The sequence below is a fragment of the Peromyscus maniculatus genome, chromosome 13, assembly GCF_049852395.1.
Source record: "Peromyscus maniculatus bairdii isolate BWxNUB_F1_BW_parent chromosome 13, HU_Pman_BW_mat_3.1, whole genome shotgun sequence".
Classification (NCBI taxonomy): Eukaryota; Metazoa; Chordata; class Mammalia; order Rodentia; family Cricetidae; genus Peromyscus; species Peromyscus maniculatus.
Window position 1 is genome coordinate 29,046,899 of NC_134864.1, and position 27,854 is coordinate 29,074,752.

The 27,854-nt window shown below is 43.1% G+C and overlaps 1 protein-coding gene across 3 annotated transcripts in view; it reads left to right on the forward strand.

Moving 5' to 3' along the window:
* Myom1 (myomesin 1) overlaps positions 1-27,854 on the forward strand; it is a 127,417-nt gene that overhangs the window by 36,138 nt on the left and 63,425 nt on the right. For 2 of the 3 annotated variants that reach the window (XM_006972255.4, XM_076549896.1), the window contains exons 10-14: positions 1,796-1,957; positions 10,168-10,309; positions 13,341-13,540; positions 16,210-16,266; positions 22,893-23,017. In XM_006972255.4, the coding sequence (XP_006972317.1) occupies positions 1,796-1,957; positions 10,168-10,309; positions 13,341-13,540; positions 16,210-16,266; positions 22,893-23,017 (686 nt within the window). Of the gene's footprint in view, positions 1-1,795; positions 1,958-10,167; positions 10,310-13,340; positions 13,541-16,209; positions 16,267-22,001; positions 22,056-22,892; positions 23,018-27,854 lie in introns of all 3 variants that reach the window. The other variant, XM_076549895.1, reaches the window with a different exon arrangement.

Consider the following 27,854-nt stretch of genomic DNA (forward strand, 5'->3'; position numbering starts at 1 on the left):
GAGTTACAGATGGTTGTAAGACACCATGTGGGTGCTGGGAATTGAACTCAAGTCCTTAGGCAAAGCGGCTAGTGTTCTTAACCACAAAGCCATCTCTCAAGCCCCTCATTTTATCTGCAAACTTACATTTTATATGTGAAGCCCTATGGGACTACAGAGCATGCACAGAACAGAGAAGACAGGCCGAGTGGGAATATAGATAATCATAGGCTGGGGTTAGTGGTGGGCCATGGGCATCATGCCCTCTACGCTGAGGGCCTGACCATCAGGTGTACATGTGAACACCTGGGGCAGTCTGGGGCCCCTAAGGTTCCAACATGCTGGTTGGGACCATGACCTGACCCAATTGGAATTAGCAAGGTCATAGTCCCAGCAGCAGCAACAAAGTGGCTGTGGCCCCAGACAGAACAGACTCTACAGGAAACAATAGGGGGATCCAATAGGAGGTAGTTCCCCCACCTACCCCAGAACTCATTTCTGGGGGCTATGGGCTGGAAACTAACCACACACACACACACACACACACACACACACACACACACACACACACACACACACACGCACAGGGACAGGACTGAGTAGCCTGCAGCAAGCTTATCTGTGAAATACCATACATCCCATTGAGCTCGTAGACTGAAGGAGAGCGAGTGAGGAGGTTAGTCTTCTTCCGAGTTTGGAACCTTTGGCTCTGAATCTTAAAATACAATTTAAAGACTGTAGCATTCAATGGAAAGACCATGTTTTTCATGTAAGTTTCTGAGTGGGCCAGTTATTAACAAAAGGAACAGTTGTAGAAATAGTTCTTCCTTTTGCTGAAAACATAGAGATGGAATGCATAAGCAGGAATTTTGGATTGTATATAAAGCATGACTTCTAAAAGTTAAAGGACATACCAGAATAAACATTAAAATATAATTGTATAAATTTACATTTAAAATTAAGTTCAGATAATACAAAAATGATTGTACAATTGAGTCATTTTAGAAAAAAATCTTACTCAACAGACACCAATTCTAGAATATTAAGATTTTTATTTATCTGTTGCACATAATTATGGCACTAATTTTTTTTTGTAGTTTCTATGACCCCTGTTATAAGTAACAGGATATTTTTAAATGAAGAGAGGCTATCTTCATTAGGGTTAATATTGCTGTGACGAAAAACCACAGGAAGGGTTTATTTGGCCTACAATTCCACATCACAGTATCACGGAAGAAGTTAGGCCAGGAACTCACACAGGCCAGGAACCTGGAGGCAGAAGCTGATGCAGAGGCCAGGGAGGGGTGCTGCTTACTGGCTTGCTCGTCATGGTTTGCCCAGCCTGCTTTCTTATAGGACCCAGGACCACTAGTCCAGGGATGGCACCACCCACAGTGGGCTGGGCCCTGCCCCATCAATCACTAATTAAGAAAATGCCCTGCGGCTGGATCTACGGAGGCATTGTCTCAATTGAGGTTCCCTCCTTCCAGATGACTCTAGCCCATGTCAAGTTGACATAAACCAGCCAGCACAGCGGCGAAACTCAACACTTTGAACTTCTCTGCTCTTTGAACACAGAGCTTTACATTTTAATTTTGTCAGATGTTACAAATCATGTGTCTGCCATGGAGCTCCTCACTTCTGTCTAGCATTTTCCCTAATATTAAACACACCAGGGTGGTTTAAAGATCTAGAGAGTTCTAAGAGTCAAGTGACCTTCAGTGTGGAAGGAAGGAGAGAGGGAGGGGTGAAGTGGGGAAGAGGGGGAGCTAGGGAGGGTCACGTCAGTGAATCTGCTTGTTTTTTACATCTCTAGGAGCACCTGTTTCTCCGTCGAAATGGGTGGAAACGCGCTGGAGTGGAGACCGGGCAACGCTCACGTTCTCTCACCTCAACAAAGAAGACGAAGGCCTCTACACAATCCGAGTGCGGATGGGAGAGTATTATGAACAATACAGCGCTTACGTCTTTGTTCGAGGTAAGACCTGGCAAAAAGCAGAACACACAGCCACACTCCAACCCTGAGGCCACGGTCAGTCCAGCATGTTATAGTAATGGTCAGAGTCCTTAAAAAGTCCTCCCAATAACCCGGAACGGGACTAGGCCGAGTACAAACTGATCCTCACAGGCACCAGCACAAGGGTAACTAGTTTCCAGACCGTGTCTGTCACTAACAAGAGGAGACTGTCCTTAATGTCACGAGGACAATGAGTGGAGCCTCTAAATTCTCATAGTTTGGAAACCTGTCTTAGTTCATGGAAGCTGCCACGAAAGACTCAACATTGTTTGGAGACTTCCTCCTTAATCAGCACCTCAGAGAGCGAACATATTATTTCATGCCAGACTCCTTCTCGTGGCTTTGATTTGATGAGGAAGGAAACATGTGTGGAACTTAGTTCTCACACCATCTTTTCCCACTAGAGTCTTGAACGGATCGGGTATGTTCAGCGACATGTTGCTCTCCATGGGACCCTAGCACTTTCAACCTGTGCTCTATGTTTTTTTCATGTAATAGGCATGTACAGCCTCAGGAGACACAGAATAGCCTCAAGGAAACAAAGTGTATTCTACTCGCAGGTCTCAGAAGCGGGAGGCTCCTCAGGGCCACATGGGAAAGCACCAGGGTCAATGGCTCCAGAGGCCAAAGGTCAGGAACTTGGGAGAACTTGGACTGTGGTCTTCACTGGAGTTGTCCAGAAAGGGAAAGGTGGTTAGATTGACTTTGGGGGGCTCTGAGCTGTGGAGGTCCTCTGTAAGTGCCTAGTTAAGGGTAGAGGGCAGGTAGGGGGTACGGGAGGCTGGTTGAGAATGTTCCTCCTGGGTGGTGTGGACCAGGTGGAGGAGACTTGCAGGACGCTTGTTCTGCATGTCCAAGCCCTCCTGTGGAGAGAGGTTGTCGTCCCTAAGCTTCAGATAGTCTGGGAAGGAGCAGCCTCTCTGCAGCCAGAAAGAGTAGAGGACATCAAAATACAAAGACAATTAAAAGTATAAACAATATGGAGGATTTACTAATTTTTATCTCTCATGTACTAAATAGAAAAATTAACTCATAGGCATTTTGATGTAGATGGAACTATAGATACCATCCAGATGCTTTAACAGTAAGATCAAAGACTCACACTAGCTCTGTAATTAGAACCTTGTATCAATATAATTGATTTATTCTGGCTGGGTGGTTGTGGCGCACACCTTTAATCCCAGCACTCTGGAGGCAGAGCCAGGTGGATCTCTGTGAGTTCGAGGCCAGCCTGGTCTACAGAGTGAGATCCAGGACAGGCACTAAAATTACACAGAGAAACCCTGTCTTAAAAAACCCAAACAAAAAAAAAAAATTGATTTCTTCTGAAATCTCATGTCTTTTATAAATTTTAAAGCATTGTTATTACTGGGTTCAGGAGACAGCTCAGTTGGTAGACTGCTTGCCAGGTAAGCATAAGGACCTGAGTTCAGATCCCCAGCACCCCGGGGGGGGGGGAGGCTCCCACCTGTATGTCCAGTGCTGGGGAGACAAGATAAGAGGGTCTGTGGGGCGTCTGCCCAGCCACTGTTGCTGAATCTGCTGGTTCCACGTTCAGTTAGAGACCTTGTCTCAAAAAGCAGGGTGGAGATTGACCAAGGAAGATGCCCAACATCAGCCTCTGGTCTACACACATATCAGCACACACCTGACACATGTATACAATACACACATCAGCACACACCTGCCAGATGCATACAATACACGCATCAGCACACACCTGCACACATGCATACAAGACACACACATACCTGCACACATGCATACAACACACACACACACACATCAGCACACATGCGTATAATGTACACATACACATCATCACACATCAGCACACACCTGCACACAAGCATACAATACACACATATTCCTACACACATGCATACAACACACACACACACACACACACACACACACACACACCCCACAAAATTTAATTTAAAAAAAAGTATTGCATTGTTCTTACAAGGGGCCTCAGAAGGACCCGCAAACCACGACAGTGGTTTAGGACACACGTCTTCTGATGCCTCAGCTAAGATTTTGATTAGGGTGCTGGCTCGTGCAGAAATGAGATAACCACTGAACTTTCCCTCATCAGTCTACAGTTCCTCACTTCCTGGCCCTTGCTAAGTCTGTCACTTCAGAGATCGGATGGTGGCCCTGTTGGCTCTACTCAGGATGATCATGCAGTATCCTGGGTCCCCCTACTTCATACTGTTGTCACAGGTGCTGGGGGTGGGGCTGCTCACATCTCTTCTGTTTGGTGAACAAACGTTTTGTATATTCTGTGTACAACACTCACCAAGGACATCTCACATGTTTCCTGGCAACACTCAGTGGTCATAACACCAAGCGGAAGCAGGAAGAATGCGTTCCAGGGATACATAGTACTCTGTCATACCCATGTTGAACAATGACCAAAGAACACTAGATTTGGTCACGAACCAGCAACTGATGAAAGATGTATGAACATCTGTAACATCTGGGGAATGTGTCAGTGTCTTTGCCACAGAAGCATTGTGGGTAAAGTCAAGTATTGCTGAGGGAATGGAGGAGGCAGCCTTCATAAAGGTTGCTATGGAAACAGGCTCGCTGAGCCTCATCAGCAAGTTAGGTTAGCCAAACAACCTGGATCAGCTTGGCTAGATAATGGCTGAATATGCCAAGTCTTCCTTCCCTCTTGGTGTCTTATCTCAGCCAACAGGAGAATATCTCTAGTTATGCAAAACAACAACAAAGGCAGAAACAAAATCCTTGGTGGCCTTGTTTTGGGAACCTGGCCTGGCTGGGTTGCTCTGCATTTCTCATGTAGCAGACGTACAACTGTGTCTCTGCCAGATTTGGACAAGACTACTTCGTATGACTGGCTCCAGATACAGAGAAGGGGCCAACATTTAAATTTTACACACCACTTTCCATACTCCACAAATTAAGAAAATGGAAAGATGCTAAAATTTATCAGATGTTAATATGAAAGGACTGAGTAGCTAACTTGGAGAGGGGGGAGAGATTTAGCAATTATACTGTGAACTTGACAACTTTTAGAAAAGTTTATTTTTTATATTACTACTACTATTGTCCTTTTGTAAAGCTCAGGGACTTGTATGTGCAGAGCCAACCCTCTGCCACTCACCGTCATCCTTTACTTTATTGATCTGAAATGATGTATTGCAGAATCTTGAAAACATCTTTGCTTAGGTATAAACGCACATGAAGTTCTCCCACGTTGACTGCACACTTGAACGTTTGTAAATACACTTGCAGAGTTAACAGTCACCGCCATAACTTCCCTCTCTAAGATTTCCATCACCCTGAGCTTCCCTGAGTCACTCCCATGCCCAGTCATGGCTTTTGCAGCCACAATTTTTTTCCGTGTCTACAAATTTTCTTCCAGGACGTCTTTGCACCTCAGTGTTCTTCTGAGTCTGCCTTCCTTCACTCAGCGTTTTGAGGTTCACTTATGTCATAATACCTACGGTCGCCTGTCCCTTTCTGTTGCTAGATTAGTATTCCAATGTGTAGATGTGCCTCCTGCTGTCTGTACATCCACTAGTCTATAGGCAACAGAATTGTCCCTACTGTGTAGTGTTTTTAAGAGTGCTAGCACGATCAATATTCATGTTCGTATTTATGGGACAGTTTTTTCATTTCTCTTCAATATATACACCCACATGCTGAATTGTTGGGTCATACTGTACGTTCATATTTAACTTTTTCGGAACTACAGAGCATTTCAAATGATATCTTTATGTGTTTTTAAACTTTTCCCATGGTGGTGTGAAAAGCTACTAAAAGGCATTCTTCTGGGGTTCTGGTATTTTGACTGCTTACAGAATAGCTTCTATATCAGCATGGTCAGTATGTAAAAGACCATGTTCTGTAGAAACATTGCAGAGCTGAGCACATTCAGACAGGTTTTTATTACACAGATAATATGTGTATTGTAAAATATAGATGTTACAAACAAACAATAAAAAGAGAAGAGCCACTAATAAGTTATCAGAAATACTTAAGGTCAACACTTGTTACATACCCTGTTCTACCTTAATCCCTCCCTACACAAGTACACACACACACACACACACACACACACGCACGCACGCACGCACGCACGCACACACACACACACACACATTATAAAGTTACAGATGATGAGACAGAAACATCATGCAAATGGTATGCAGGTACATGGAGAAAATGTTATTAGTAACCGAAGCATTCTAAATAGCAGACAGGTGATGCTTTACTGAACCAAAAAGACAACAAGATTTTAAAACTCCCTTGTGGGGGCTGGGGAAATAGCTCAGTGCCTGCTGCAAACACATTAATTCCCCAACGCCCATGTAAAAGCCAGGTGCAGCCGCAGACATCCATAACCTAAGCATTGGAGGGCGTTGGGCATGGGGCTGGGGCAGAGGCAGAGACAGACAGGTGGACCCCTGAAAGCCAGTCTAGCTGACTCCATAGACTCCTGGTTTAGTGAGACACTGTCTCCAAAAGCAATATGGAGAGCAACTGAGGAAGACACCACTCCTTGAGTTCCGGACTCCATACATGTGTGTACATATGCGTGCCTACCCACATACGTGCACACACCCATACATACATACAACACACATAATAAAAACAACTCTACCAGGGTAGAGAAATACAGGAACAGGCTCTCCTGTGACTATAAATTGCTTCAGAGTTTTTGAGGGTGTTGTGCAACTATATATTTAAAGCACACCGTCCAACTTCTCCAGCTCCAGGACAAAGTGGACAAGGTAAAGACAAATATTACAGAAAACTGGAGAAATCCAGACGTTCACTGATATGAGAAGAGTAAAATAAAATGTCTTTTTACACAGGTATATTTTAATAAGGAGGCATAAATATATGTGAATAAATATAAAAAGCTCATGCTCCACACAAATAGTAAAATACTACACAGCAATGAAAACTAATGATATATACCTATACTTATTAAAATATATCAAGAAAAAAAGCAGTTTTCATGAAGACCATGACCCAGGTTATTTAAAAAATAATCATATTTAGCCAGATGTGGTCACAGATGACTGTAATCCTTGAACAGGAGAGGTAAAGCAGGAAGATCATCATGAGTTCAGGGCCAGCCTGGGCTACATAGTGAGTTCCAAGCCTGGGCTACAAATAGTAATATTCATTATTTTTGTTAGATGTATTGGCACACACCTATAATCCTAGCATTTATCAGACAAAGGCAGGAGAATTTCCAATTCTAGGCCAGCCTAAGCTATATATTAAGACACATCTAAAAAAAAAATCATCCTTTAGTTTATAAGTATAAAAATAAAACAAATCTAGAAAGGCTTAGGCCAATATGTCAATAGTCATTATTTTGAGTTACAGAGTTAAAGGAGACTTTAACCTTCTTGATTATCGTTTAGTTTATAATCATGTGCTACCTTTATAGTAAATATAAACAAAAAGATAACATTTTGAAAAAGGTTATTACTTGCCTATGTCTGAGGCCAAACTCTAACAAGTATCAGGCTAATCTTGGACTCAATTTATCAGCCTACAAAAAGTTCAGCTATTTGGAGGTTGGGAGAGAGAAGGACAGAAGCTCGGAAGAAGGAAATGTTGGCTGGGTGGGCACTGGGGCCAGATCAGGACAGCATCAGCTGCTGGAAACCGGACACGTGTGAGGACGCTCCCCAGTTGTGTTGCTGACATTCCACGCATACTTGGCTCCCCACAGCGTGTTGCACCTTCTCGAGAACAAGAACAATACTTATTTTTAACTTTTGTGTTAGTACGGTTTTAGTTAGGGTTTCTATTGCTGTGATGAAACACCGTGACCAAAAGCAACGTGGAGTTGCTGGGGCTGAAGAATCAGCTATGATTAAGAAGAGACCAGTATCACTGAGGCAGAGTTTTCTGGGAAGTGTTTCCTCAGGGTCAGCACATAGAGGCTGTGGTCTAGAGGTGGCGATGAGTGGATGAATGAATGACTGAATGCATGCATGAGTGAATGCCTAAATAACTAAACAGATCATCAAGCCCACCCCCTGAATGACATCTTGCAAACTGTGTTAGAAAAATGCTGACCGTGCTGGGCGCACACCTTTAATCCCAGCACTCAGGAGGCAGAGGCAGGCAGATCTCTGTGAGTTCGAGGCCAGCCTGGGCTATAGAGTGAGTTTCAGGAAAGGCGCAAAGCTACACAGAGAAACCCTGTCTCAAAAAAAAAAAAAAAAAAAAAAAACAGTACTGACCGTGGCTCTCTGGACACCTCCCGTCTTCCATGGTCGGTTACAGTGTGTCCCTGCTTTGTGTCACACACCAAATACAGGAGCTGTTCAGCTAACTCGACTCTGCTCTGTCAACATGGGAATTGCTCCATCAGTGCGTGGAGTCATAGGCCTTTGACACAAGGGTGTGTCTGTGTTGTTGCCAGCTGTCCCCCCCTCGAGGGTGGCGCGCCTTCTGGTACCTGCGCACACCAGCATCAGCATCAGCACTCGACACCAGCATCAGCATCAGCATCAGCATCAGCATCAGCTCTTGCTCTGCCCTTCCTTCTATCAGCAACATCACTGTCTCTACCCTGCTCACAAAACCTGTGAGGAGAGAGACATGCTTGCAGGAAAGCACTGGTTTTCTGTTGCATAGCATGCGAGGATTCTAAATTCAGCCTTGGCCGTGATTTGTTGGTGCCATTCTTCTTTAGCGGGCCCTGCAGAAGACATTTCCCCCAGAGAACATGCCCTGGTGGTTTATGGGACATGAAAGAGAATGTCCAAAATCCAAGTCATCTGAGTACTTCACAAGTAATGCAGACCTATTAGCACTAAACCCAGAGGTCTACAGATGTTTCTGCCATCATATAAAGGACCTTTGTAACTCACGAGAGCGGCAGAAGTATAGATCATAGGAAAAGATTGTTTGTTCAGTTGGCAGGGGTGTTTTCTCCTGGGTAAGGGCTCCCATGTGTCCCAGGCTCTCCTAACTAATTCTGTTCACACGCTAGGAAGAACTGGCAGTGTGGACCCTTCCCCCAGACTTATGGCTGGCTTTGATCATTCTCACTTAAAGGGTTACTGATGGTACATTATTATTTCCTTTCCTTCTGAAAGTTCTGGAGAGTTAGGGTAGGGCTCACAGTCGGGGGAACTTACTTTATAAACAGTCAATGTTCTGTTTCTTGTCTTATCACAGACTTTTACTAAACTCAAATGTGGGCTCTTTCTCTAAGTATCTTCAGTTCTGAAACAGTCATTACATGTGTTGATTTTTGTTTGTTTTTGTTTTTGATCTTCTGTTTGCCAGGCTCTCTTACAGGATTTAGATTAGTTGACAGTGTCCAATGTTTCAGCCCGTGGTAGGGTGGCCCCATATCCCAGGGCCTGTGGTGAGACGCATGTGTGGTAGAGCGGACCTGTTCAACCTGTGTCAGCTCAGAAGAAGGGGTGGTAGCAAGAAGGAGCCAGGGCAAGACAAACCTTTTAAACATGTGTTCACTGACCTCCTTCATCCATCAAATCCCCATCTTCCACAGTCTACCACTCACCAATCATCTATTCAGTTGTCAATCACTGGGCTAAACCATTGATTGGGCCAGAGCTGTCATCATCTAATGGCCTTGGAAACACATTCGCGACATACTCAGATGTGCTTCAACAATCTCATCCGTGCCTCTCAATCCAATCAAATAGACCCTCACATTCGGTCATAGCAGACGTTTTCTTCTCCAAAGGGCAACGCCCACTTAATGGTGGTCAAAGCTCCATGGTTTTTATTCTTGTGTGTGCGTTCAGGTAACACGAAGGAATGTCTGTCCCTTTGGGAGCCTGTCAGAGATTTGGTACCATTGCCCAACCAATGTCTTAAGAACAGAATATCTGGCATGAGTCACCAATTTGATATGTCCTTATTAATATTTTTAGAATACTCTGGGAAGCAAGGGTGAGGAGACAAAATCCATGGATTCCTTTCAGAGCCCTTTTTATTACCCAACATAATGTTCTTCCCACAAAAGTGAAAGGCACACCTTGTTATATTGATAAATTATAAGATCTGGAGCTTGCTCTATGAAGCCAAATATGTAGCTACTGCCATCTGTAGGAAGTGTGTGCACCATGACCTCAGTCTGCCAAGCTGGCAGAGCCTGGATGAGCCAGTAACAGGATCCCTTGTCTCCCCAGATGCTGATGCAGAGATTGAAGGAGCCCCCGCAGCGCCCTTGGATGTGGTGTCTTTGGATGCTAACAAAGATTACATCATAATCTCTTGGAAGCAGCCAGCTGTGGATGGAGGGAGCCCTATCCTTGGATACTTTATTGATAAGTTAGTGCTTGGCCTAACATCAATCAGAATTCTGCTGTGGATGTACAGATGCGTACTTGATTTTTCCCATTATTTCTAAGTGAAATGCTTTCTCTTCTGGTTTTTGCTTTCTCTCCCTTTCTTAGTACATTTTAATACCTACTTATTTACAAAAATTCTTTGAATTTGACAACCAACTCATGTCACTAACTTGGCAAGAGAGTAATGACTTTGTAAACCTAACAGCAGAGGCCAATGTAGAAGTGAAATAGCTGATATTCAATATACTTAGCATCAATATTCCTGGTATGACAGTTATTTAAGAGTACTGACTTTAGGAGCACAAATGAATTCCTTATACCATATGATATGGTTTCCAGTTATCTATATTATATAAGAAATAGTAGCAAAAATTCAGTGTTAGGCTACACTTGTACCTATGAGTCCTTGCTGATTACAGTCTTCAGAACTTATGGATCCTGAGATTTGTGGATTTTATACATTCGTATCTACTAGGTTTGGGTAGTACAAGCAATGAATTCAGATTATTGGCCCAAGTATGTGATTCTCTGACTTAGTTTCTCTTCTGATAGTTGCCCCAATTCTTTTTGCTTTTGTGTGTGGAAACAATTAGAGGCAGATGATCTATGTCAGAGTATTACTTGTAACTCATACTCGTAACGGTAAGTGAAAGCATGCCCCGTGTGCTCAGTACCTTCCAGAGAGATGCTTATAATCAGTTCATAGTGTTGAACTGTAGACATGACGTAGATGGAAGCCCCACTTACTTCTGATGAATGTGGAGGATTACAGAAGCTCCTTTCCTGCTGTCAGCTCTGCTTTCTTGTCTCTGACAAACAGCCAAGGGATTTGCAAACTTTACGGAGGTTACAGGCAGTCAGCGCACTCTGTTCTCTGGCCTTGGTCTTTATGGGGAAGCACACCATGGCTAATATTTACCATCTGCTCTGACACTGTTCTAAATGACAGGCCTTGCTGTTACAAGTAAGAAAGAGCTGGACCAAGCCACGTGCCAGCAAGGAAACATTACCTCACCTAAGGTCACATGGGTAGGAAGTCCAGAGCTAGCGTTCAGATACCAGCTCGACTGTAGGTCAGTGCTCATCTGCTCCAACATGCTATAGAAGCTTCTAGAGAAGACACCCTTCACCTTTTCCCCCCTACACACATGAAGGTTAAGAAGCATGGTCTAATGTGGCAGTGTCTGAACAGGGAAGTGGGGGAGTCGGGACAGAACCATGGGAGATAGGTCTAGGACAACCGCTGTAGTCCCCCAGCTTTCTGCCTCCCCCCCCCCCCCGACACACACACAAACAGCAACTCCAGAAACTCTACAGAGCAGAGATGTAGGAAAGTGGATAGAAGACTTGAACTGCAGATACATTTGATAGGACTTGACGTAATGTTGAAGAAAACGACCATTATCCATATCAAAAAATGGAAAACGAGAGCAAGGAAGGGAACACCTGCCCCCCTCTGTATTTTATATGGCTCCCGGAATTGCCCTCCCATGAGAACTATTTGAAAATTATGCATTTTGAACATAATGCTGTACAGGGGATGCATTTCAAACTAAAAGCCTTGTGCACTATTGGTAAAAAAACAAGGAATTGCTTTATCATAATGCTGCACAGTTCACTCCAACACTGCATCTCTAAAGCTGTGTTGATTGGTAGCCTCATATGAGCTATCACGTTGGTCTCCTGAGCAGCTCCCTGACTCTGTTATTGGGTGCCGGGAACTACATTAGCAGGCAATTAGAAGTAAGTTTCCAAGCACTTCATCTCCCCATGGGAATCATCAGCCTCGCTGTTAAAGAAACAAGTATGGCAGGGCATGGCAGGCAGTCCCAGCACTTAGGAGGTAGAGGCATGAGGGTCATGAGTTCAAAACTAGCTTGGGCTACATAGCAAGACCTTGGAGAGAGACCAGAAGTTGAAGAAAGAAAAGAAACAAATATATTACAATAACCTCCTGACCCTTGTACCCACACAGGACACAGAGATCATCAACTCAGAAAACAGTGAGCTGTTTCCCAAACTGCAGTACAAACAGTTTTCTGTTCTGTTCTGTTCTGTTTGTTTGCTTTAGTTTTTGGAGGCAGTCCCCCTGTATAGCCTAGACTAGCCTCAAGGTCATGATTGTTCCACCTCAGGTTCCCAAATCCTGGGGTTACAGGTGTGCACTACCATTCCCAGCTGCACACTTATCTTTTAATTCTGCTTTTAAAAGAAAATGTCTAAAGAAGTTGACAAAGAAATCACTAACAGTGGAATTAAAGCTGTCAGTAGGGAGGTGAGTGAGGGATCCCCCTAAGCCTCTCTATAAAGATTCTGGAGAGATGGCCCCATGGTGAAAGCACTGGCTGCTCCTCCAGAGGACCCAGGTTCAAGTCCCCGCACCCACATGGCAGCTCACAACTGTCTGTAACTCCAGTTTACAAGCGATCCAACAACGTCTTCTGTCCTTGGCAGGTACCAGGCACACAAGAGGTGCACAGACATACGTGTGGGCGAATCACCCATACACACTAAAAAATAAAACAAAAAAGATTCTGGATCCCTGCACGGCTTTCTTACCCCATCTCTAACCCCTCTTTTTGACACACAAGACCCCTCAGCTGCTTGTTCAGGGAAGGGCAGAGGCTTCATTCTTCCTGTAAAAAAGACAAGTTGCTGGCAGGTAAGATGTCTTAGTGAATGAAGGTGGATGCCCATATAACCCCACATGATAGAGGAGAAACATCTTCAAGTTGTCCTTTGACTTTCTCTCTCTCTCTCTCTCTCTCTCTCTCTCTCTCTCTCTCTCTCTCTCTCTCTCTCTCTCTCTTTCTCTCTCTCTCTCTCTTAATTGGAATTTTTAAAAGACAGAAATTAAAGGACACATTGAACTTGAGTCTAAACCTAACAAGCCATGCAGGCGCTGCGTGTTTTGACACAGGGAAGGTCTGCAGGGACAGGTGGATTTGCGCCTTGGCCCTCTGCACTTGGCCACACTCGGTGTAACTCGTGCTAACCCCTCTTTCCCTCAGGTGTGAGGTGGGCACAGACAGCTGGTCACAATGTAACGACACACCCGTGAAGTTTGCCCGGTTTCCAGTCACTGGTTTGATTGAAGGGCGTTCCTACATATTCCGAGTTCGAGCTGTGAACAAAACTGGAATAGGCCTGCCGTCTCGAGTTTCTGAGCCTGTGGCTGCCCTGGATCCGGCTGAGAAAGCTAGACTTAAAAGTAAGCCCTGTTCATCATCCTCGAGCCTTTAAAAAAATACTGCGATCAGTGTCACCGTAAGTAGTTCCTCCTCCGTCCACTAGAGGGAGGCAAACATACAGCATCTCTTGGTGGTCAGAAAATCGTGGGGTTCGGGTGAGTCCAAGAACATAAAATATATTTGCTTTTGATTCGTTTTTTAAAACGTCATTTTATTTTATCTTTTAAAAATTACTCAGAAAAGTGTATCTGTGTTCTAAACATTAGGTATGGAATGAAATATGGGAACAAATAGTCCAAAGACCATTTTTTTATTCGCATTATTAGTGTATTCCAAAAATAACTGCATTGATGGTTCAAAGTGAATTTCTTGACCTTGCAGTCTCTGTCCAAGCATTACTATCTAACCCTGTGAGCTTCTCCATGTTGATTAAGAAACAAATTTACATCTGATCCAAATTTGGGGTTCTATTTAGGTAATAATATAAAAAAATCTTCAGTGGTCCAGATGGTTCAGCAGGTAAAGGGACCTGCTGCCCAGCCTGCCTATCTGAGTTCAGTGCCCAGGACCCATATGACTGAAGGAGGGTGCTGACTCCTGCAACTATCCTCTGACCTCGATATGTGCTCTGGGGTTTATATGCAGTCATGTGTACCCACACATACACATACACAGACTCGCGTGTGTTCACACCCACCCACCCACCCACCCCCACACACAATTAAAATATAATCTAAAAAATCTTTAAAATAATAATCATTTCATCTATTTATCTTCCGAGCCTGAATGTCAAAGCCATGGTATGTAACTTAAACCTTCAATGGGAACCTGTGTGGCATCCCCAATACAGGGGACCATAAAATGATGTCCTAAGAAGCCCTAGACAGTAACATGTCTGTCCCAGTAGCCCTCATCACACACTAGGCCAGCAGTTGTTAGCTGAGGGAATATCACGTAGGATGCTTACAGACAGCCCTTGTCTCTGCCGGTGGTGTTATTTACCAGTTGTAATCCAAAAACCTTCCGGATGCTGTCAAATACTCTCGGGAGTGGGAGGTAGCTCATGTGGAGGATTACAGGTCCATTCCGCATTTACAGTTTTATTATTTACCTCAGTTACTTTTCATGTCCTCACAACCCCCCTAGGAAAATAGTCTCGCATTCAGACTCCCCTCCCTGTTAAATTAGTCAGTTCCATCTCATGCTTCTGCTCCTGTTTTATGAATTCCAGTAAAAACCAGATTTTTGTGAATGAGAAACACATTGTCTTCTTTGCTACCTTCCTGTTTCCTACAGACACAGATGAAAAGTGCCCCAAGTAAAGCAAGATTGAACCATTTTTTTCTTTCCTAAATAATCTATCATATCTGTCTATCTATCTATCTGTCTGTCTATCCTCTCTCTGTCTCTTGTCTCTCTCTCTCTCTCTCTCTCTCTCTCTCTCTCTCTCTCTCTCTCTCTCTCCCTACCTACCTATCTATTTATATGAGTGTGTGTGTGTGTGTATGGGTATATGTGTATGTGTATATGAGTATATGTGTGTGTTTGTGTATATGGGTATGTGTGTGTATGTGTATATTAGTATATGTGTGTGTTTGTGTATATGGGTATGTGTGTGTTTGTGTATATGGGTGTATGTGTGTGTGTATATGGGTGTATGTGTGTGTATGTGTATATGAGTATATGTGTGTGTTTGTGTATATGGGTGTATGTGTGTGTATGTGTATATTAGGATATGTGTGTGTTTGTGTATATGGGTGTATGTGTGTGTATGTGTAGATGGGTATATGTGTGTATATGTGGGCATGCATGCCACAGTGCTCATATGGAAGCCAGAGAACAACCAAGTATCAGGAGTTGGTTGTCTCCTCCTACTACGTGGGTTCCAGTTCTCGAACTCATATCACCAGACTTGGCAGCAGGCACCTTCACCTGTAGACCCATCTCTCACACCCACCATTCTCTTTTTCGTGCTTTTAGAGCCACAGGATGGAGTTTTTAAGTTACACCTTTCTCGCCAGGCAGTGGTGGCACACGCCTTTAATTCCAGCACTCGGGAGGCAGAGGCAGGCGGATCTCTGTGAGTTCAAGGCTAGCCTGGGCTACAGAGTGAGTTCCAGGACAGGCGCAAAGCTACACAGAGAAACCCTGTCTCGAAAAACAAACAAAACAAAACAAAAAACACCTTTCTTTTCCATTTTCCTTACTTGTGACCTAAGCTGACTTCCCACAGACAACACTTTTCAAACACAACAGGAAATGTTTGGCCCCGTTCAGCTCTCCCACCTAATCTGCCTCTGGTCTCCTCTGCCCTTCGTGATAACACATAGAGAACTACTGGGTTATGACTGTCCTCGATGTTTCTCCCAAACATGTCTCTGAAGAGGGCATGGGAAAGCCTATGTTTTTGAGGTGCGGGGGGAGCTGTGTACTGAGCCGTTACATGAGCACAGGCTACTCACTTATCTTGTATAAGTAGAACCACAGAAAATCCAACTCAGTCCAGGGAGACTCTAGATTCTGGCAGGGGCCATGCTTCCCCTAGCACCATAGACATGCTGACAAAGATGCATTAGGAAGACATGTAAGCGGACTAGAACCTGTTTGACTAACTCAGCCAGTTTCTTGGTCTACCAAAGAGTCAAAAGCACATTTGTGACCATGCAGCTTTTACACTTGTCCTGTCTAGGTCGTCCTTCAGCACCCTGGACCGGACAGATCATTGTCACTGAAGAGGAACCCACAGGTAAAAACTCTACCTCTCCGGATGCCACTGCGTGTGTTTTGCTGTGCAATTTAGCTTTGCTTGTAAAAAAAACATACGTGTTATTGTTTGTGAAGCTTTGGAAAGGGATGGTAGCTGAAATAACTCATCTGAGACTCGCGTGTGGGAGAGGTGGGGCTGAGGATTGAGCCTGGGGCCTTGTGCGGGCCAAGGACATACTTCACCCTGGGAGCTGTACCTCCAGGCCCCAAAGACATATTGTGGTACAGTTGTCATAGGATGAACGGTGCATATGTGTGTGCACATGTGACATCATAGCCGTGATCAAAACAGCAAACATGCCCACCACGTCTAAGCCCCAGTCATGTCCTTCCTGCCAGTGGTTGCTCCTTTCACCCCTCCCCCATCTCCAGGTCATCTCTGGCCTGCTTTCTGACACTAGAGTTTGTATTGTCCACGTTTTACAGAAATAGGGTCGGACTCATCTCTGTCTGTCTCCTTTGGTCAGCATACTTACTTTGTGATTTATTCATGTAGATGTGTCGATCAATGAATCACAATTCATCCAGGCCCCGCTAAAGTTTCTGTAAGCCAGATGTGTCTGTGTGGATGTGTGCATTCACTTCTCTAGGGTGGACGCTAGGAGTGGAATAGATGGGCTCTGGGATACGTGACTGCTTCATTTGCAAAGGAGCTGATGTTTTTTCCGGAAATGATTGTTCCACTTTACATCCCCACCAGTACTGTGTGCAAACTCCATGAGAGACCCCTGGTCCCTAGTCTTTCTAGCCTTTCAGCATGCTTGTTGTGATGTTTCGCCTTTTTGATTCATATTCTCCTAATATCGGAAATCTTTTCATGTCCCATTGCTGTGTCAGTTGGCATTTGTTGTTGTTAAATCTGAGTGTTTCGCCTTTCTTTTCCCCCCCTTGAAATGGCATTTGCTCTTACGTTTTAGTCAGTGACCTACTCTAGATTAATGTTTTCTGGCTTGTGTGGGGGACCCCAGTCAGTAGTGTGACTTGCATGTGGCTGTCGTTGTTTGGAACTGTCTATTGAAATGCAGATCTTTCCCTGTGGAATTTGCCTTGGCACCACAGTCAAATCCCACTGAGCACACACCTGTGGATCTACTTCTAGACTCTCCGACAGCCAGCTTTATTTGCTCTGCATCGGTATCGCACTGCCGTGACTACTGTTGCTGTTACGGTCTCCCTCTGTTCCTCAGTCTGACTACAGTATGAGTCAGGGAGTCTGAGCTCTCTCATCTTGTGCCACTGTTTTCCCGAGTTGTAACTATCCTAATCCTTTGTCTTTTCATGTCAGTTTAAATCAGCTTATCAGTTTCTGCCAAGCTGCGGAGCCTAAGATCACATTTAACAACGTTGAGTTCTTTAGTTTGTGAAAAAGCAAATGCCACCTTTTGCTTAGGTAATCAGTGTAGTCATTTCTGTTTAGGAGTCTTGCACATTTTTGTCAGATTTATCTGTATTTTATATGTCTGATATTTTAAATTCCATTGTTTTGCATTTTAATTTTTTATGTAAGTGTATAGAAATACAATTATCACTTACATATTGACCTTATGTCCTGAAGTCTTGTTAATTTGTTAATTCTCAAAATAATTTGAGATTTTTGTTTGTTTGTTTTGTTTTGTTTTTTTCAAGACAGGGTTTCTCTGTGTAGTTTTGGTGCCTGTCCTGGATCTCGCTGTGTAGACCAGGCTGGCCTCAGACTCACCGAGATCCACCTGGCTCTGCCTCCCCAGTGCTGGGATTAAAGGTATGTGCCACCACCGCCTGGCTGAGAATTTTCAATAGAAGATTCTTGGGGTTTTATTTGTGTCATCTGTGAATAAAGATGAATTCTTTGCTAGAACTTCTAGTAGAAGGTACAATAGGAGCACTGAGGAGGAACCGTGAGATCAAACATCTCAGGGGGAAAGCACTTAGACATTTGCCACAAATCTAACATTACTGTGGAGATAGTATGTGTCTGTGCACACACATGTGTGCATGTCTATGTGTGTGTATGATTCAAGCATGTTTGCATGTGTGTAGGTGCATATATGTGCTCATGTATGTGGAGAGTTCACAGTGAGTGTCTTCCTTGACTGCTCTTTACTTTCTTTAATGAGGCAGGGTCTCACTGATTCTGACTGGTGCAGCTAGCACGCTTGCCCTGGGGTTCGCTGTCTCTGTATCCCAGGTGCTGGGATTACAGGCCGCCTCAGTGCCTGCCTGGCTCTTACACGGGTTCTGAGGTTCCAAGCTCCAGCCTAGTGCTTGCTGACAGGCAGTTTGTGCACTGAACCGTCTCCCCGGACGCTCTAGACTTCTGTTTCCTTCTAGTCCTAGGTTTTGTTTTTTTGAGTATATATCAGACATGTGTGGATGTTAGAGCTTGTCAAGTGCTTTTCCTGCATCTACTGAGATTATTAGTCTTTTTTCCGCTAAGTTGGTGAGTTGCATTGATTTGGTTTTCAGCTAGACATCTTCACATCTAGGATCAGTGACACGGCACAGGAGATGGCAGCCGAGCCCAGCAACCTGAGTTCAGTTCTCAGGACCCACGTGGTAGAGAACAAATTCCCAAGGTCGTGTTTTTTGACCTTCTGTGAATTGGTGAATTCTAGGCATGCCCGTACCCACATACACAAACAAACAAACAACAAATAAATAAACAATAACATGAAATGCAAATGGTTAAAACACCTCAATTAAAAGTCAAAGACTAGCCTGATGTGGTAATGTACGCTTTTGCCTTAAATCTCAGCCCTTGGGAGACGGAGATGGGCAGACATCTGTGAGTTTGAGGCCAGGTTGTTCTATACAGTGAGTTTTCAGGGATATATACTTTGTCTTTTTTTTTTTTTTTTTAAAGATTTATTTATTTATTATGTATACAGTGTTCTGTCTGCACACACCCCTGCAGGCCAGAAGAGGGCACCAGATCTCACTACAGATGGTTGTGAGCCACCATGTGGTTGCTGGGAATTGAACTCAGGACCTTTGGAAGAACAAGCAGTGCTCTTAACCCCTGAGCCATCTCTCCAGCCCCTGTACTTTGTCTTAAACAAATAAAATGATCAAAAGACAAAGACTGTCCAACTGAACAAAAAAAACAGGAGATCCAACTATATGTTACTTATAAAAACCACAGTTTAAGCCAGACATGGTCCCAGGGATCAAACTCAGATCATTAGGCATGGCAGCAAGTGTCTTTACCTTCTGAGCAGTCTCACGGAACCTTGGCTGAGGATTAACATGACTGGATTGAAATCTATTGTCATATTTTTATTTATTACACCGGTTCTCTTTTTCTTATTTTCTCTTTTCTTTGGACTTGAACATTTTTAGTTACTCCATTTTATTTACATTATATCATTAGTTATTCTTTGCTTTAGGGTTTAATATTTGATATTTATGGTATTCATCTTTTCTCAGCCCACCTTTTCCCTTCCTTAGTGCTCTGTTGTCATACATTATATTTGTGTATAATCATAAACTGTACAATATATTATGCTGAGCTCAAATAATCATCTATCTTTCAAAGAGATTTTAAAGGCTAGAAAAAAATTTTATTTAAAAAACATTATTTTAAAGATTTATTCATGTTTATTTTATGTATATGAGTGTTTTGCCTACTACATGTAAGTGCACTTTGTGTGTGCCTGGTACCACCAGACGGAGAGGGCACTGGATTCCCTGGAACTGGAGTTAGATGTGGTTGTGAGCCACCATGTGGATTCTGGGAACTAAACCCAGGTCTTCTGAAAGAGCAGCCAGTGTTCTTAACCACTGAGCCATCTCTCCAGCCCTCTGAAAAAAAGTTTTCTATATTTACCCACTTTTTATCTTTTCCTCCCTCCCTCCCTCCCTCCCTCCCTCCCTCCCTCCCTCCCTCCCTCCCTCCCTCCCTTCCGTTTCATACTTAATCTCACACTCAGGAGCCACCATGCCCTTCTTTTCTTTCTCTTTTTATTGTACAGATTCAGAATTCTAGTTGATCAGATTGTCTTTCAAATGAAGCACACCCTTCAACCTTCTTTTAGTGCAGATTTTCTGGCCAGCAATTGTCTTACCTTTTGTACGCCTGAAAAGGTCTTTGTTTGACCTTCATTCTTGTACTGTATCTGCACTGAATACAGAATCCTAGTTGGACAGTTTTCACTCAGAACTTTGAAGAACTTAGTCTAGCTGAGGGGCAGTGACAAAGGCTTGAGCCGTGGATCTGATGCCAAGTGTCTGTGGGGAGGTCTCCCGTCACAGCAGTGTATGGAGGTTTTGCAAGTCTTTAAAAAACTGCATGGACCAGACAATAAGCTTTAAAAAAAGTTATCCCAGCACATTAGAAACAGCCAGAGTAAAGAAAAATGAAAAACTAAAAGGTAATAAAAGTGACATTTAACCTAAGAAAGCAGAGGAGCTGGTGAGAACAGCTTCTGTTGCTCAGAATGTGTTATACAAGGTAACACATGAGCACAAAGCACCGAAACTGGCCCCCGGAAAATGTTTCTGGAACATATGCCATGCTATGATGCTCCAACTCAGAAGCAGTGAGTCCTGTAGAATAAAACAAGTCTTTGCACATTTTAACTTTAAACTTAAAACTCTGGCAAAGGTCCTAGAAATGCAGATTTTTTTTCTTGAGTTGGTTTGTTGAAAATGAATGAATCCAAGAGTAGCTTCCTAATTTAATTTCCCATGAAGAGGGTGCTGCTGAGAGCTGCAGAGCCTGGTGTTAAAGGCCTTAGGGACCATGGTTCACTGTCACTGAAAATCAACGCTTCTACGATGACGTAAATGCTTACGTAAGAAAGTGTAACAGATTCTCTCCTCTTTCTTGGTCATGCGTATTTGGTCTTAACAATGCCATTTGGAAAGGAAATGTCTTGACAAATTGGTGAGTTTTCTTCCCATGGGAAACACAATCACTTTAAGTAAATTACTAGATTAAACTGATGTTTAGGCATTCAAATATTAAGTTGGTCAAAAACAATCAGTTTCTGACAGCCCGTCACAGAAGGTAGGCTTTCCCAGAACACTGTAGTTATTTCTGCAGCTAACAAATAATCATGTAGTTTCTTTTAGCGGCATGGTATTTCTCTGTGTTTTTATAAAGACACTTTAAGTCAGTCTTCGGTGGCTAGATGAAATCACTTGGGGTCATTATGGAATAAAGACATCCTAACTTTTTAAGAAAATAGCCATCATCCATGAGACTATTTACGACTTTCATAGTTACCTATATTTAGAAATATTTAGATATTAAATTATTTTAAGAAATGTAATAGCTGCATTCTCATTTTAATCAATAAAATGTCAATAAATTCTCATGCATGTCCCATTCCTGACAAGATTGGCAGTATCACAAAGAGACTTGGAATCCTACCATCTGTTTAATGGAGCATTTGAGAGAGACAAACAGACAGAGAGAAACACAGAGGGTGGGGGGGAGAGACTTAGTTCATTGTGCTGCAGATCTGTAACAATAACTATTGTCAATGTGATTTTTTGTTCTTGGGTCTGTAGTACATCTTTTTCTCTGCTTGCGTCTATGATATTCTCCTTGTCGCTGGTTTTAGAATTTTGATTATGATGTGTATCAGTGGTTTTCTTCCTATATATTGTGCTTAGGCTCAGCCTGCTTGGCAGGTCTGTGGGTTTATGGCTGTCATCCGATTGGAAGAGCTTCCACTATTGTTGCTTTAAATACTTTTTTTTATGTATTCCTTTCTCTCTCCTCTACTTTAGGACTTTCAGTTATGTGCCACTTGAAACCAGCTGGAACTGTTTCTCAGCTCATTGGTGCTGTGTCCTCTCAGTCTTCATCCTCTTGAACACGTGGCATGTTTATCACCATGGTTTATGTTTGTAGCCACGCCCGTGTCCTTGTCTACTAATTATTGCTTAGCAAGTCACAGATGATATTGATTTTGTCCTCTGGGGCATTTCTGGGTTTGTTACTAATGATCAATTCTCTTCCCCTCAATATAGGCTTTATTTTCTTGCTTTCATACATACTTTTTTTTTTTTTCCTTTTCATTAATACCAGATATTTTGAGTTTATATTGCTGGAGGCTGGATATTTTTAAATTTGTAGAAATGCCTTTGAGCATTGTTTTGAGGAAACAAATCTTTTCAAAGTGGCAGGGAATTCAACTGTTGTGGAGGGGATGGGAGGAGGGGAGGAGGGAAAAGAGAGGAAGGGAGGGAAGACGTTTTCTAATGAAATGTCGTGATTGTGAGGTAGATCCAGCGAATACCGTGTGACTCCCATACTTTTGACCTTGACCCAGAAACCAACCCCACCATCTCACGGCCCACTCTAGACTTCAGATTGCACTTGATGTGCTTTGGAACCAAGCACACACTGCCTTGCACAGTTTGATTTTTCCCTTCATCAGTTCAGCTATTAATCATATAAAGACAAGTCCAGTCCTAGGTCCCCTTGGTCTGTCTGTATGCTAATAACCTCCAAATAATCGAATGAATGATTTATTGTTAGTATTGTTTTTTTAGAGAAGAGCTTAGAGACAAGGATTCTTTATACGGTGGAGCCAGGACGAGAGAGGCACTGTGGCTCTCCATGTGTCCCCAGCTCCCCTGAATATGTGCACCTCACTTTACCTTCTTGTTTTTCAGAGGGGGTCATTCCCGGCCCCCCCACAGACCTCTCTGTCACTGAGGCCACCCGGAGCTACGTAGTGCTGAGCTGGAAACCCCCTGGCCAGCGTGGTCACGAGGGCATTATGTACTTTGTAGAAAAGGTAAGACCCCAGCGTTATCACCTACGCCACCTCCTAACGGTCTTCTTAAGTCACATTGACTTCTGATCACAATGCAATGAAGGAGGGTGGCAGCAGGAATAATCTAAACTCTCCAAATTCTTACAGATTATGAACTGTCTCTGTTAAAAAATATATATAACCCATAGAACTTTATCATGGCGCCTTGAGATTCCCTCGTGTTCCTGAACTGCCTGTATGGTGGTGTTCTCTAGAGCAGTCCTCTCTCTCACTTGCTCTCGTCATAGCTGTCTGTCTGCTGGTTTTTCTGTCACGATAATGAAACATGATGGGGGTAGACGGCAAGAGGAATAGAGAAGTTGTACGACTTTCAAACAGTAGGTGAAGCCAGCAAGCCTTCACACACCACTGTGTGAAGCAGCCCTCTAAATACACAACAGGGTGGGGTTTGGGGTGACGGCACAGTCTAAGATACCGGAGAATTCCTTCCCCCAAATACCTTAGAATCATGCTGGGGGTCAGAACGCTAGAGGACGGTACAAGAAAACGAACTGGGGGAGGGTGATGTGGGGGCCAACCGTGCAGCCATGTCCAAGGGGGGCTGATGTGCACTTGAGAGCAGCAAGTGGGAGGTGCCAAGTGTAGAAATGCCCGAGAATCCACAGACAGCGTGGTACAGAAGCTCTCCTTCCCAAGATCATGGCTCTTGGAAAAGATATTTAAGAAGAATTTGTAACATGAAGAATCAAGTCCATTGCTAGCCGAGTTTTGACTGCGGTGTAAGGGCCGTAGCTCAGTGGAGGGCACTTGCCTAGATTTGTGACGCCCCTGGTTCAGTCCCCACTGTCACAAAACTGAGATCAGGATTTAATCGAGAAGGTGTGTTTGCCTGGTATGTAGAAATGTTTATGTATCTATTCAGAGTAATGCACTCTTGTTAGCAAAAATGAGGCTAGTGTTTGTGCTTTAAAATTTCACCTTTGCAAAATTACATAGAAAGATTTTTTTTTCACAAAAGTATCTGTCTGGCACTCAGTTCTCCCCTTCCATCTGGACTGCACTTTTGATTATTCAGTTTTAGAACAACTGCTGGATCACCTTCCCTTACAGTTACCATGAGAGGGCCCATTTCTGAGGAATATACGTTTATGGAGATATATGCAAACAATATAAAAACAGTGTACAGATACCATGTGTTTTAAGTGCTGGGACTGAACCTGGGGTTCATACACATCAGGCCACTGCTCTGACTGACACCCCCCCTTTTGTAATCATATCGCTGTCCCCTGAGTAGCTATGATCATAGGCTTGTGCCACCAGGCCTGACCAATATACAAACTTGAACACCTTATTAGAATATATTGGTTATATGCAATCATGAATTCCATTATGGCATTTTTTTTTTGTACATCTCATACCTTCTCTCCTCCTTCTCCTGCTGAAACTCCCTCTTTTTCCCCTTCTATTTTCATGGCTTGTTTGGTTTTTAGAGGTTTTGTTATTAATGTTGTTTGGGTTTTTGGTAACTCAATGGATTTCATTAGGGTTGCTTGCAGGAGCAAGGTTGAGGGATTGTATATAGGAACATAGGTGCCTCACCAGTGGTTATTCCCTTCACTACCAACCATAACTAATGAGTACCCATGAGATCTGCCCACTCTACAACAAGGTGTTGACCAACCCAAGTACACGTGGAGCTCTCAATATGCAAATTATATATAGATATATTTATGTATATACAAATGCACCACACACACACACACACACACACACACACACACACACACACACACGCCCACAGCAGCACATGTGCCAGATGACAAACTATGAAAGTTGATTTTCTCCTCTCTCCATGTGAGTCTCAGGATCAAGTTTAGATAGTGAGGCTTGGTAGCAGTTGCCTTTGCTGACTGAGCCGTTTCACTAGTAAAATATGTAAATATCCTAATAGCCTTTTATTTATTTCAAATTTGTGGCTCTTAAGAATTACGCCAGAGTAACACATGTTACGGTCTGTGGTATTCCTTTATTAATTATATTTTGCAGTGAACATTTGTTTGATGTCCTTGAAATGGACATCTTGATTCTTTCTTATCTGCAACAAATTGCAAATAATAAGTTCATGACCATTTTCCCATGCAACACAAACATCTTCCAAGGGTCTGGTTTTATGAAATATGAAATTATACTTACAGTTTCATATTTTCTAAATGTTATCTCCAAATAAAAGTTTGGTAGCATCCTAAGCCATCTTCTATTTTAATAGAAGTAATGATAGAGTAACAGCTAAATGTATATTTCCTGGTATATTTAACACATGTCCACTGCATTTCTTTGACATACTCCATAGGAAGAGGCTCTGAATTAACTCTGTGACAGTAATTACCATTTTGCTGAAATAATGACTCGTAACAACCCACTCTGAGACATGTTCTTCAGGTGAGTCAGCGCTGGCTTCTGTTGACCATTTCTTTTGGTCACATCCACCTGAATTTTTCCATGACAGTCTGTAACTTCCCCAGATCAAAATACATGTCACCTATCATTAGACAATTAAACATTTTTTTTTCTACTGGCCTGCTCAGTTAGATGGAAGAGAAGATAATATTTAGGAGTACGACACTGCACGGAGAAGCCACACAGGGTGTATTCCACTCTTGCAGCATCCAGGATGCTGGATGAGTAAGAATGTAGAGCATATTCAGAGACATAGGATGCAATTACAGAATTTTCTAAATATCAAGCCATTCTGCTATGATCCTAATTATTTTTGATAGCCATTTATGGGTGTTGGCTTTTGTAAGGGTTCACTTACTGGTCCCATGGCATATTTTTCACCCACCTAGAATGTTCATACAGCCACAGTGCTATCTCCTAGGCTGTCCCATGCTTTCACTTGATGGAACTTTCACCTGGGATTTGCATGCACATAAACTATGAGCTGGTCTCCCACGTTACAGGCTTATAGTCAAACACGGAAGCCATGCCTATGACTCCTATGATGGGTGAGACTGAGGGGCTCAATAATGAAAGAAGGAGGTGAATCGGGGTCTTCCTGTAAAAGTCCCCTGTCCTACTGTGTTCTTTTCAGCCCCAAACTCTTCCCTCGGATATCTCACGTCTTGGGTACTTTCTCTCATTTCCCTTTCAAAAATCTGCTATGTCAGGTACACAACAGTGTCACTTGCCAGCACTGCTTCCTGTGGATAGTAGGAGTGACAGGAGCAGTGTTTCCCAGAGGCCACCACTGTCCTGCACGTCTTAGTTAACCTGCTTAACCCTGTTAGGGTCATACTTGTATTTCCATTGTCCTGTTTCATAGATAAGGAAACTGGAGTAATTTATGGGTTTCATGTTTGCTCCAGATTGCACTGCAGGTACAAGTTAGAGGTAGGATTTGAACATAGATTATCTAGGCACAGATCCATAAATCCAGCTGTAGTTGGATATCTCTAACTCAAAAATCCAAATTCATGATCCAGCAAGACACTCAAAATGTTCTGATTTTTGGATTGGGGATACTTACATAGCAAAGTCTATGTAGATTTTACACACACATGCACACACACACACACACACACACACACACACACACACACCCCAATCCCCAAATCTTAAACACTTGTAGTTCCAAGCATTTGAAATAAGGGATACTCCACCTGCATGGCGGTGGGCTGCTTCCAAAGCTTACATCAGGAATGGTGGTGGTGCCTCTGAGAGGGTTAAAGTTACAGAGATGTGTAACATCCATAGAACGGAGAAAGCAGCGATCGTTTTCATGATGAAAGCAAAAATGATTAATGATTGCTCATGTGTTTCCATGAGGAGGTAGGTCAAGTTATAAAAATGTGGGGGAATTGCATCACTCATGGGACAGATCACACATACAAATGACACATTATCATGAAATATATGGCAGGAACATCAGGGTTTCACCTTGTTAAATTTGCCTTATAACAGATGATAGCACTGAATCCCAGAGCACCCATCTCACATTGCAAGGTCATCCAGCTCATTACTAACAGGGACCAGACCCTTTGGGTCCCTTCTGCCATGCTACTAAATACAGCCCATGTCATGTCAGTAGAGATCGTGCTGAAGAGTGTGGCACAAATGTCTGTGTCGTATTTGACAGCTAGTCTGTCCATCTTCAAATGTAGATTTCCAGAAGATTATCTTGAAAATGATCTTTTATCTCTAGCAAACCCAGGCCAAAGCAACAAAATTTGTGCTTTTGCTGACCTTGAGCAGAGCTGGATGCTAGGGCTGGAGAAAGTCTTTGACTTGTTTTCTAACAGTGCTGACTAACTCCTGCCGAAACGTGCATTTGCATCTTTATCCAAGTGCATTCGCATCTTCATCCAAATCACCGAAGGTCATTTTAAGATACAATTTATCTATTCATTCATTTGCTTAAATTTTTTTGGAGATAGGGTCTAACTCTGTATCTCAGCTGGCCTGGAAGTCACTGTGTAGCCCAGAATGTCTTCAAACCCATGACTTTCCTCTGCTTCAGCCTCCTGAGGGCTGAGATGCAGACATGCACCCTCGTACCTTTCAATTTCTTTAAATTTTTTGAAAGACTTTATGGTTTATTCTAAAATTTGGGCATAATTTCACAAAGGAGCATCTTTGTATTTCCATAACCTTATTCATTTGTTCATTCAGAGAAGAAATTTTGAGTGTCCTCTGGGCTGAGGCAGGACAGTAAGCAAGCAGGTCCCCTGAGCTCATGGAATGCACTTTCTGGTAGAGGAGAGAGCAAACAAATAAGTTTCAAATAATGACAAATACTTGAATTGCAAAATAAAGAGGGCGATGAGAGAAGAACACAAACTCCTGTAGACTGGTGAAGGGA